The sequence below is a fragment of the Silene latifolia genome, chromosome 3, assembly GCF_048544455.1.
Source record: "Silene latifolia isolate original U9 population chromosome 3, ASM4854445v1, whole genome shotgun sequence".
Taxonomy (NCBI): Eukaryota; Viridiplantae; Streptophyta; class Magnoliopsida; order Caryophyllales; family Caryophyllaceae; genus Silene; species Silene latifolia.
Window position 1 is genome coordinate 6,920,129 of NC_133528.1, and position 12,781 is coordinate 6,932,909.

The following is a 12,781-nucleotide window of genomic DNA, read 5'->3' on the forward strand; positions in this document are numbered from 1 at the left end:
TACAACGACTTCGCCACGGACGACAATTATTATTAATAATTTATTACTTTATAACGATAACAAAACAAGACGGAAAAAATTTTATTTAAAAAAAAAAAAAAAAAAAAAAGTAACGAGAAATTCTAAAACAAAAAGAGAAAAAAAAAAAAAAAACATACAATTGGGCCAGACGAAGAATTCCTTCGTCTAACACCAAGCCCAGACGAAGGAATCCTTCGTCCAAAGCCCATATGAGACGAACAATTCCTTCGTCTGGGCCTGGTCTGGGACGAAGAAATCCATCGTCTCAGCCCAGATTCTCGTCTTCCTTTTTTTTTTTTTTTTTTTTTTCGATTAATTGTTTCGATTATTCCGTTTGATTTTCGCGTAACACGACTAAATCCGATTGAAATCAAAGCATCTATCCTAATTCCGTCACTAATTTGGCATCTATCCTAATTCCGTCACACATTTACAAACTAAGCAAAATACTACAAAAAAATTTTAATCCCGAATCACATACCTTGTTGAATGTTTGAATTCGTGACGGAAATGATGCGGTCGATACGTTTGAGTCGGGTTTTTTTTCTTCAAAATCTGAGTCGGGTTTTTTTTTTCAAAATTTGGAATGTGATAGGTAGTTTTTGAATAAAAAGGAAAATATTAGGGGGAGTGTGAGGGAGGGGCAAATTTGAAAGTTCATTAAAATTGTCGACGATATTTAGTAATTTGTCGACGACCTTTAGCAGCCAGGATTGAAATATCATAAGCAAATCAAAATTTTGTGTTTCAGTCTAATTTTACTGTCTATATTTTACAATACTAGACAAGGACTAAGGAAATTCTACCAAATTTAGATACTATAAACAGTCGGTTTTCAATTAAAAAAGTCGATACGAAAAAAACTCGAAAATACTTATGTATAGCTGAGCAACAAATAATCCAACGGTATTCGTGAATCAAATGGAGTTTTTTTTTTCGAGGAATCAAATGGAGTTTTGCCTAACCTTTAAAGGATTGTTATTTCATTAAAAAAAGCCGGATTATAATTCACAAGTAACATACTCTTTTTGTCCCGACCAATAATTATCAAGTTTTTTTTTGGTGTATCGGTCAATAGTTATCTATTTCTATTTTCCGCATATTTTTGTGGGTCTCTTTATGTGCAAGAATGGTCCAAAAACATTTGCTCATATTTCCTTAATCTTGATATCAAAAGCAATAGAAATTTATTGATCGGAAGAAGGGAGTATTAGATAATTCATATTTGGTCAGTAAAAATTTTGTTTTTCTAAAATAGAGGAGTGATTTAGTCATTATTGTTCATATATCTAATACGTTATTATAGCTGGTTGAAACGTTTTAAGGTTCATGGTAAATTTTTCTATATTTAACCAAAAGTTAGTTTCAAAACTTTATTTATTAGCTTCGGGCTAAATGACAAACTGAGGTAGAGCTTTTTTATCAAGCTCGAAATTCACATTTTTCAAGTCAATAAGCTAAAGACTAAGGTCAAGTTTGGGGGTCAAATTACCGAGCTAGTCTGAACTTCAATTGGATTGGTCAATAAAAAAATGTGTGATAAAAGCTTAAACTCGGGCTTGAGCTTGATAATTTTTTTTTATTATACAACCTAATCTCGAGTTTAGCAGCTCCGTTACACTCTAATCATAACATATTTAACTCGTAAATTTCGATCACAAAAACTCAAAAGAGACCGAACGACTTTAGTAGTCTTCCTAAGTTAGTCAATCAATCAATTACGGAGTATTATGTAAAATGATCTGTGGCTTCTAATTAAGGATAAGCTAAAAATACAGATGGAAGTGAGGTTGACATTAATTTACGCAATTAATTGTCCTAAAACAAAATTCCACCATTAAAATAACTAATCTAATTTTTCCTGGTTCTCGTAAAATTCTCCTTCTTGTCCAATTTGTCAATTTGTCCCCACATCACTATTACCTGAATAATTCCAAAATAGTTAGTAAAAAAAAAAAATTAAAAATAAAGCAAGAAATAGTAAAGTTAACCACAAATTATTAATTTTATTATCATTATTATTATTATCAATATTATTCATTATCTCTCTAACTTTTTCTTTACTTTTAGATATACTTCATCTTCCCTTAATCATTGCTAATCCACCCTAATTTTTGCAACTCATAATTCCATCAAAGTTTTAATCTTTTTGCTTTTTTTCTAAGTTCAAAGCTTGAATTTTTCTGGGTTTTTTGTGGGTGAAATTAATATAAATTTGGAAATTTTTTTGTAAGGTGAGCTTAATTGTGTGAGAGATAAATTTGGGGGGTTATAATTTTGATTTTATGTTGAAAAATTTGATCTTTTAGGTGAAATGATATTGGGTTTGGAGTAATTTTTTGAGTTAATTAAGGTCAAATGTTTTGTGGTAATTAAAGGGTTGTTTACTGTTTTATGGTAATTGATCTTAATGGGTACTAATATAGAAGACCAACAAATTTCAATAGCTCAATCTGAGGAAGAACCCAGTACAAAACCTTCAAGGTAATTTATTTCGCTTCCGTCTCAATTATTTGTTTACCTTTGATTAAAATACCGCTCTCAGAGTTAATTAAATTTGGTTGCTGTTTTTTTTTTGTATGGTTTGATGATATGATGATGTTGGTAATTAATGTATCAGTGAAATTTCTGATGAAACAAATAATGATATAAAAGAGCATGAGAAATTGGTGGGTGAAACATCTGAGCAAGGTTTGCATGATGCTGCCAGTTCATCTGTTCCTGTTGTTCAGGATTCAGAACATCATTCTGATGTTCCTAATAATGGAGAATTGGATAATCACTTGGATTCAGGTATTATTTTTACACTCTGTGGTTAAATTCGCGATTATTATTGTGTAAGACCGTCTTGCAGTGTGATACCGTGGCTTTGGCTCATTATTGATAGTGATAAATGAGTGTTTAACCAATTAAGAAATCGTCAAACACTGTAAGACGGTATTCTTCTGTTATACGTGCTGCTTGATTTCAAGCACATGTTGTTAGGTGGAGAAAATAGGAGTAGCATCTGAAATTCATAGTATAATAGTTACGGCTTTTCGACCAAAAAGATCAGTACTTGCAGAAAAACATTCTTGTTAGACTGAATGCTTAGAAAGAGCCATCATTGTCTTGAAATCCATGTCGTCAAATGGTTGATATGTATTGGCACTGTGTTCGTGATGTGTGATCTGTAATGTGGTTTGTAGGTTTATCTGATGTGGTTACCAGTGCTGACACTTGTTTCGGATATATGTACCTTTCTGGTTACTCTCCCCTCCTTTCGGTTTACCAAAATTATGAGTTATAGGGTTAAAGCTGGTATCGTACTGGTAACCACATCAGATAAACCGAAAGGAGGGGAGTGTAACGAGAAAGGTACATATATCCGAAACAAAATTATGAGTTATAGGGTTAAAGCTTGTATCGTACTGAGTATTGAAAAATTACAATACAAAAGACAGTCAAGTTTCCGTGCTTATTGCGAACCCAAACTAGATTGTGATGATCTTTAGGAATTAGAATATAAGCGGATGTCAAACCTCGTCTAATCTAGATTATGGTTTTAGATTCTGGATTGGAAGCTTCTACGCATGATACTGCAAAAGACAGTCAAGTTTCCACTCAAGTAGATCATGCCACCAATGTTGAGGCTACTGATACTGCAAAAGACGGTCAAGTTTCCGCTCAAGGAGATCATGCCACCAATGTCACGGCTACTGATACTGCAAAAGACAGTAAAGTTTCCGCTCAACTAGATCATGCCACCAATGTCAAGGCTACTGATACTGCAAAAGACAGTCAAGTTTCCGCTCAAGTAAATCATGCCACCACTGTCAAGGCTACTGGTGCTAGAGTTAACACTGGAGATCCTATTAGCCCCTCAAACCTCACCTCAGATTACGACTTAAACAGGATTCTTATTGATACAACTGCACCATTCGAATCTGTGAAAGAAGCAGTTTCCAAATTTGGAGGAATTGTTGATTGGAAGGCTCATAAAGTCCAGACCGTGGAGGTAAAGTACAACAAACTTTTGTCTCCTATTTGCTCTTATTTGTCTTTTTTTAAAGTGGGTACAGCTGAATGGGCGTCGGACCTGGGTGTATATCCAAGTGTCAAACTCGCATTGTCTTAGATTGAGATAATAAATTAAGAATCGGGTAGGGTTACTGAGGACATGTCTACAAAATACAAAATTAAATAGACATTGTGAAATACGAAGTATTTATAAACTGAAAGTGAAATGTGGAGATGTTTGAGAATTGAGACGTAAGTTAAAATTGTCAAAATTCATACTATATACTTTGCAACCAATCTCTTTTTCTGCTTTTGCCATGCAACCCTCCCTTTTTGTGTTTTCTGGGAGTGTGTCGGACTGGTAAGCATTGAGTACGGATTTCAATCTCATATCCTTGATTGTTAAGTCGGACATGGGTCATGATCCCAAAATTGAAGAGTCGAAGTAACACAGGTTTTGAGTATTTGCTGGATATGGGCTCATGAGCTCTGGTTTCTTACTGAAGTCCAAGCTTTTACATGTGCAGAGGCGCAAAATTATTGAACAAGAACTCAAGAAGGTGCGGCAGGAGATTCCCCTATATAAGGAACAATCCGAGGTTGCTGAACAATCAAAGATCCAAATATTAAAGGATTTGGAAAGCACTAAGAGACTAATTGAAGATTTAAAGCTTAATCTAGAAAGAGCACAGACGGAAGAGCGTCAGGCAAAACAAGATTCCGAGCTTGCTCAGTTAAGAGTTGAAGAGATGGAACAAGGGATTGCTCACGAAGCTAGTGTGGCAGCCAAGACCCAGGTTGAAGTCGCTAAAGCCCGGTATGAAGCTGCTATCGCTGACCTAAAAACAGTCAAAGACGAGTTGGAAACGCTGCGAAAAGAATACGCAGTTTTATTGACTGAGAAAGAAGAAGCCGAGAAGAAAGCTGAAGAAGCTGTCCTTGCATCTAAGAAGGCTGAGAAGACTGTAGAGGAGTTAACAATAGAGTTGATCTCCGCCAAAGAATCGTTGGAATCTGCCCATGCTGCACATTTGGAGGCAGAGGATCATAGAATTGGAGCTGCTATGGCGAAGGAGCAAGATAGTCTCACTTGGGATAAAGATTTGAAGCAGGCAGAAGAGGATTTGGCAAATCTAAATCTGCAAATTGAATCAGCTAAGGAACTGAAATCGAAGCTAAACGCTGCGTCTAAGTTGCTTGCTGATTTAAAGGCTGAGCTGGCCGATTACATGGAGTCGAAAATTCTTCAGGAAACTAAAGGTAAGGACTCCGAAGCACAAAATTTTCCTTTTCTTTTTTAGAAAAAAAATGTTCCTACATTTTAAAGACGATTTTAGCGTTGTTTGTAAATTTTGTTCCTCTTTTTCTAATTTTCGTTCATTTTTTAAACCGTCAAATGACGATATGCGGGAATAAGGCTCTATTGTTGTTATTGAAACAGCTATACCTGGCGACAAAACTCATGGGGAGATCCAGTCAGCAGTTGCTGCTGCCAATAAGGAACTTGGAGAGGTGAAGCTGAACATTGAAAAAGCAAATGATGAAGTAAACTGCTTAAAGCTGGCAGCCACGTCATTAAAGACGGAGCTAGACAGGGAGAAGCTAGAGTTAGCCAACTTAAGACAAAGAGAAGGCATGGCTTCGATTGCGGTGGCATCCCTTGAAGCCGAGCTTGAAAGAATCAAGTCGGAAATCAGCGAGGTTCAAATAAGGGAGAGGGAGGCCAGAGATAGAATGATGGAGTTGCCTAAGCAATTGCAGCACGCATCTCAAGAAGCCGATGAAGCCAAGTCAGCTGTCGAACTGGCTGGGGAAGAGCTAAGGAGGGCTAAGGAGGAGGCAGCTCAAGCAAAAGCTGGGGCTAATACAATGGAGAGCCGGTTACTTGCGGCTCAAAAAGAGATAGAAGCGGCTAGGGCTTCAGAGAAGCTAGCCCTAGCTGCCATTAAAGCATTAAAAGAAAGTGAGTCCGCTCAAACTGGTAACGAAGAGGGTACTGATAGTCCTAGTGGGGTCACACTTTCCTTGGAAGAATATTATGCGCTGAGCAAGCGAGCCCATGAAGCCGAGGAAGAAGCCAATATGAAGGTGACGGCTGCAATGAGTCAAATCGAGGTAGCCAAAGAATCCGAGTCGATATCCTTGACCCAGCTAGAAGAGGCAAACCGAGAGATGGAAGAAAGAAAAGAAGCTCTTAGAATCGCCATGGAGAAAGCCGAGAAGGCCAAGGAAGGGAAATTGGGTGTCGAACAGGAGTTAAGGAAATGGAGGGCCGAGAGTGAGCAACGACGAAAAGCAGGTGAATTAGGTCAAAATCAATCCTCTTTGTATAGCCCAAGAAAGAGCACAGAGGAGGGACAAGGGCTGAAAACCGCGCAACAATTATCTGATTCTTCTTTATATGGACAAGGTATTAAGATCGAGAAGGTCGTCGATTCTAATTCTCCTTCAGTTCCTTATGGACAAGGACTTGGACTGAAGAACTTGGAGCAAATAGCTAATCCTAGCCCAGGTCAACAATCAACTTCTCCAAACTCATATTCGGAGGAAAGCGTAAATAGTCCGAAGGCAACATTCGGGCAAAGTACTACAATAAAAAAGAAGAGAAGGTCATTGTTTCCAAGGTTCTTCATGTTCTTGGCTAGAAGGAAATCATCATCCAAGACATCATAAGCATCGACACGAATACGGAATACCAGTCATGCTTATATTGCATGCTTACTACTTCTTCCCATGAAGTCCCTCTGAAGTGCAGCATTGACAGATTCATCTTACTGTAAATCGTTACCAATTATGTATTTACGTTCTTTTTTACCCCTTTTTCAATTGGTATATTTGAGCTTCAATGACATTCTTATGTACATGTTTTTCTAAGGACCGAGTAATTTCTTTTAAGGCGATGGTATAAGACGATTTTATGTACTTGTGTGTATAGAATACAGATGAACCTTGTAAAAATGTAATTCTAAATAATAAGTCGGGTTTTCGTGTTAAATTTGGTCTCAATCAATAAATCTCTCACTTTTGCTTATTATCCAATCGAGGCTATAGGACCGTCATATAGTATAACAGTCGAGTAGAGAAAAGCATCAAGTTGCAGCGAAAGGCCGTAAAGTATATATTCTATTTGGATGGTTGCAGTTCCTGAAAGGCATATGTGCGGACAACAAGAAGGCCAAATGCTCTCAAAAGTGAAAATAAAGCTAGCTACTTTGTTCTTCTTCATCTGCTATAAATAGCATGCCGGAGACGTAGCTTGAAATCATAAGCAACTTACAAACTCAAATACCTTACAAATTTCTGAAGCATTTTTCTGATTTCTCAGCAGCTCTCATCAAGAATGTCGAACACCTGCGGAAACTGTGACTGTTCTGACAGCACCCACTGTGTGTAAGTCCCCTTAATCCATATGCTTTCGTTTATTTATGCTCATTTTTATTTAATTTATGTAAGTTAATGAATGCATTTGAAACACGGGTGACTAAAGCATACTGGGGTTTCAGAGCATATTATCTTAACTCGATTCATAAATAATGTTTTTTTGTTATTAAGTTTTTATTCCGAATTATGATCGTGCAGGAAGGGAAACCAGTACAGTTTCACCATGACTGAAAGCGAGAAGTAAGTAGTTCTTATAGCCTTGCGCAGTTGCGCTACTCGTTTCTGTATTTTCTTAACCATAATAGTAAGACTTTCTGTAATGACTGGTTAATAATCAAATAACAGCTATGCTGAAGTCATGGCAATGGAAGGATGTGGTTGCGGAAATGGTTGCAGCTGCGGTGCTGGCTGCGGATGCTCTGACTGCAGCTGCTGCAAATGAACTCTGATGAGTTGATGTCGAATTAAGGCCGTCTTATTATTATAAGCTTAATTATAATTAATGAGCTGCTTTGTGTAATGTTACTACTGTAAAAGGGATTGTCTGAATAATTTGTTACTGTATTCACAGCTTTGTGCTTACCCTTTGTGCCTTAATATTATTATCATTTTACTTACTCTACTGTTTCAACTACCATTGACCACGATTATTATCATATTATTTCGACAAAAAGAATTTACTAGAATAGAATAGATAACAGAAAAGTTAACAATTCAGTAAAAAAAAAAAGTAATCTCACAAGAATATAATTAGTATTGTGTAAAGTCATTTTATAAAAATGTAACTAGGAATTATTAATAAAATTACGAGATGGGTAATATAATACAAAATAGAATGACTTGTCTCGAGACTGAGCGTTTCGTGGTTAAAAAATGCCGAATCATGTCTCAATCATCACTCCTTTCTTATCGGCGAGTTTCTGATTCTTTTGTTCGAAATTTCTTTGTTCGTACCGAACCTTTTGACAAAAGTGGTCTAGATTATTGAAAAAGATTTGAGAAGGTTTGACGATTATTTAGAGTTATATGGCACTACGTATGGCATCCGGTACGCTAAAAGGCTTAAAAGCATTTGAATGTCCTACATTACTTGTGATTTTGTGGCCAACTAACAATGTGTAGTAGTTGCGTACCAAAGGCTAGATTCTTTCCTCTAGCATATTTATATACAACTTGTTAAAGTCGCTTTATTCTTTAAAATATGGTATTTACTGGATTATGATGGAAAAAGTTGGGACGAAACACAGTGGAGATTTTAGAACTTATTTAGCAATTGAAAAAAAAAAAAAAAATGATCTTTATTATCGACACAACTTTTATAGCAAGTTATTTTTAAAAGTTCAAATCGACTATATGAAAATTTAAAGGGTGACATACTACACGAGTATACATTCGTCTCTTAGCTTATTTTTATCAGGAATGCTTTTCAGTCTTACTTGTTGGGCGATTTGGGAGTGTAGGAACGCAGCTATCTTTGAGGGGTGTGGACGGTTTTGTGATGTGGTGATAAGGAGAGTGCATGATATGTTGAGGGAGATAAATGATACGTTGGGAGGGAGAAAGGGGGTCGGTATGGCTGCTGTTAGTACCCGGGATGTAAGGAGGCCGGAACTCGATGATGGACTGAGAAGGCGGGAAGGAGGGACTGTTGGTGGAGGATGTTGGAGGGGTCCGGGGGAGGGTGTGGTGAAAATCAATACGGATGCAGGGGTGATTGAGGGTGTGGGAACGGGTATGGGAGTGGTGGCTAGGACCCATGGCGGCTTGTTTGCTTGGGCGGTGACGTTGCAGGAACGATCAATTCTCGACGTGAAGAGGGCGGAAGCAGAGGCAATCTTTATCGGGATGAAGGAAGCAAGGAGTAGAGGACACGCGAGAATCATTGTGGAAAGCGATTGTCTGGCAGTTATCAAGGATTTGCAGGATAAGAAGAAGGGAAGAGCGGATATCTTTCGCATTTACGACGACATTTTATCTTTATGTAATAGTTTTACTTCGGTTGTTTTCTCTTTTGTTAGACGGGAGTCGAACTGTGTGGCTCATCTGGTTGCTCACTCGAGTCCGTGGATTGTGGGGAGGCGGTTCTGGTCTGATGTGGCCCCTCAACACATTGTCGAAGCTATTTCCAACGATATTATTAATATGAATTAACCCTATGGGGTTTTCCTTGCAAAAAAAAAAAAGAAATGAAATTACGATTTTATAACAAAAATATCCAATAATATTACCCCAATATCCTAGTACTTCAACAATAGACATTTTTTATTGCTAAATTTATTTGATTTAAAAACTTATATATTTTCGGCCCCAAAGTAAATAAAAACCTTAACAATTACATTAAAATCGACCCGCATTATCAATTCGACCACGCCATTATATTTCGATGTCGGTAGAAAATGGTGATCATAAAATATCAAACAACCCAAAAAAATAGAATCATTGACCAATCTCAAATACGTCCCCCTTCTAGATGCAATCTTGGTACAACTGTAGAAGTTAACATGAAGTGCAAGATACGGTCAAACTTGCTGATCAAAGTCAACAACTTTTACAACTAAAAACATTCTTCCAACCACTATCTTCCGGCTCAAATTCGGACTAAATCAAATGATATACACCAAAAAGAAAGATACCCCTAACCGTGGTAATGTGGTATAGTATTATATACTCGTATTGTTTCCCGCCATCAGACCCTTATCCTGGTCACTACTTGATATACCCAAAATACTTCCGACTCTGACTCCATATAGGGGTGTAACCGACCGATTTGAGCTCAAGCTCTAGTGGCCTTGGAATAGGCTCGGAAACTTGAGCTTGAGCTCGGAATCGGCTCGGAATTTTCGAGCTTAAAAAAATCAAAGCTCGGAATCAGCTCGGATTAGGCTCGAGCCCAACTCGAGCTCTATTCAATCATTATTTTCTTGAACTTTTAATTCAAATTAAAAATAAAAATATTTTCAGAAAAATACAAATATAAAATAATGATCGAATATAACAAAAATATAATTTATAAATGCTAAAATAACATTTTATTAAGAATAAAGCTAATCGTAAAAGCCAAAATAAATACTAATAAAAAAAAAAAAGGCCTAAACGAGCTTCCGATTCCGAGCTCTACTAAGCTCGGAATCTGCTCAGATATGGTCCACCTCGGCTCGAAATCGGCTCGAAATCAGTTTTGACCGATTTCGAGCCGAGCTTTGATCGAGCTGATTCCGAGGGCTCTACGAACCGGCTCAGATCATTTACAGCCCTAACTCCAACTACAATCATGGTGACCTTAAAACCTGTGCAAAGCGGCCTCAATGCAGGGTCGAAACTCGCAACCTAGATTTAATATGATGCTCCAAACATATCACAACACATACAGCAACGAAACTGATGAACCCTACAGTTTATAGTTCTATACCAATTGACCGTCTGTCAGAAACTTGCAAATTACTACAGAAATCTGCAAAAAATGATGCCATGTAAAACTGACTTTTACAAGAATTTACTTACAGTTACAGTATGTAAATCACTCGTTCAGGAAATTTACAACATCAGCTGTGAATTTTTCGTATAAAAACTAGAACATAATTTCACCATTCTAGACACAACTCAGGGAGTGAATTTACAATCTTACTCGCAACAAAAAATTATAATCGAAAATATTTATAAAATAAAACGCGACTAAAGTTCATATGGGATCTGCTCGCAAGACGAGTATTGGTAAACCCTGGGAATTCGAGTAAACTTCCATGTCGTTTTCTCCAAGATCTGGAATCAAAACTGCATATCATACACAGTTCATGAGTTCAAAGCTGTTCAATGTGGCGATTTCATATCAGGCGCTTTCATCTAACTTTTAATCATACTTCTCGCGCCAAGAGTAGAAAAGAAACAAAACCCAAGAAAGGGCTAACACGGTATCTCCAACAACTTGCCTAGGCAAATCTGCAGCAAGATCCGCGAGATTCATCTGAAAGTAAACCCTCCAAACAGCCAGAGAAAGGTGAAGGAGCACACACCCTTTAGCAAAAAAGCTTTGAAATTTACTATCCTTGACGAATGCAACCATGAACAACAGAAACCCGATAACAAAGAGAAGCAACCCGGAAAATGAATTCGATATTTGGATCAATAATTCATCATGTGGGGTTGACCCTTGAAGTCTGCTTGCTATTTCTTTACCATGACTAAATGAAGAGATCTCCTTTGTATAAAACATCATCATAGCTCCACAAGTTACCGCGATTACTGAATGTAATAGACAGATTACAGGAAAACCAGAAGAACCCATTTACTAATTACTGCTTAAGTTTCGGATTATCCACAATTTAGATCACCAAATTATACCTTAATCTACACCAAAAATCCGACAACAACTAGTTTGATAATCCTATCTTAGTCAAACCACCAATAACAACGACATCAGAGCCTTAATTTCAAAATGATTTGGAGCCGGCCGACATGAATCATCGTTCTTTCGAACCTTGAACCCATCTTAAATCAGCCTACAAAAACAAAACAAAAAAACACAACAAAACCCTTAAAATCAGAGCCTTAATTTCAAAATGATTTGGGATCGGCCGACATGAACCATCGTTTTTTCGAACCCTGAACCCATCTCAAATCAACCTACAGAAACCAAACAAAAAACACAACAAAACCCTTAAAATCGCAACCTGAAATTTCACATATATAAGCTAAAGTTGATCCAAAGATTTCTCATTTCTCAACTGAATTAAATAAAAAAATAAAAAAAATAAAAAAAGTGATGAACTTTGATTTGCAATCACAAATTAGAAGTACCCTATGAATCGTGAGTCGTTAAGAGCGAATTATATCATATCGCTTACTGAAAATACACGTAAGACACATTCTATAACAGCAAATCGCAAATAAGGGTGTATTCATAGCGAATCCGGTAACCATGTTAATTCAAAAGAACAACATCAAATTATATTCATAAAAAAAGATTAAAACTTGGGATCATGAAACAAAAACCCTTGAAACACTGAACTAATATCAACAAAAAGAGTATAAAAAAGAGGAAAAAGAAAGCATCAAACCTGTGACATGGGAGTTGGGACCCAGAAAGAAGCTATTTAAGGACATAAAAAGAGGAAAAGAAAAAAGAGAGAAAATGAACTACAAAGAGAAAGAAAGAAAGAAAGAAAGAAACAACAATAACGTTTTTGCAAGTTTTGGCGTTATATTGAGTTAATAATAAAGGGGAGAGAACAAATAATGGGTCTATGATCCTGTGTAGTAAACTCCATAATTGACTATCTAGCAAAGTTGGGAACTTTGGTTAATATACGAACTAGTTTTATCAGTCCGAATTCTTTGTCCCATTTTCGTGTACATCTTGTGTCTTTTTCATTTGACACATAAG

General features: G+C 36.8%; 3 protein-coding genes across 3 annotated transcripts; 2 read left to right on the top strand and 1 right to left on the bottom strand.

The window, feature by feature from the left end:
- Positions 1-1,841: 1,841 nt before the first annotated feature.
- LOC141646974 (protein WEAK CHLOROPLAST MOVEMENT UNDER BLUE LIGHT 1-like) lies at positions 1,842-8,018 on the top strand. Its single transcript, XM_074454993.1, has 7 exons — positions 1,842-2,505; positions 2,642-2,814; positions 3,570-4,018; positions 4,548-5,280; positions 5,462-7,410; positions 7,600-7,641; positions 7,747-8,018. Exons 1-5 carry the CDS (start codon positions 2,432-2,434, stop codon positions 6,691-6,693), a joined length of 2,661 nt encoding a protein of 886 aa, XP_074311094.1. The 5' UTR covers positions 1,842-2,431; the 3' UTR covers positions 6,694-7,410; positions 7,600-7,641; positions 7,747-8,018.
- A 955-nt stretch (positions 8,019-8,973) lies between these two features.
- On the top strand, positions 8,974-9,552 carry LOC141648587 (uncharacterized). Its single transcript, XM_074457315.1, has one exon. The coding sequence runs from the start codon at positions 8,974-8,976 to the stop codon at positions 9,550-9,552; it is 579 nt and encodes a 192-aa protein (XP_074313416.1).
- A 1,301-nt stretch (positions 9,553-10,853) lies between these two features.
- Positions 10,854-12,458, bottom strand: LOC141646975 (uncharacterized). Its single transcript, XM_074454994.1, has one exon. It carries the CDS (start codon positions 11,681-11,683, stop codon positions 11,249-11,251), a length of 435 nt encoding a protein of 144 aa, XP_074311095.1. The 5' UTR covers positions 11,684-12,458; the 3' UTR covers positions 10,854-11,248.
- Positions 12,459-12,781: the final 323 nt, after the last annotated feature.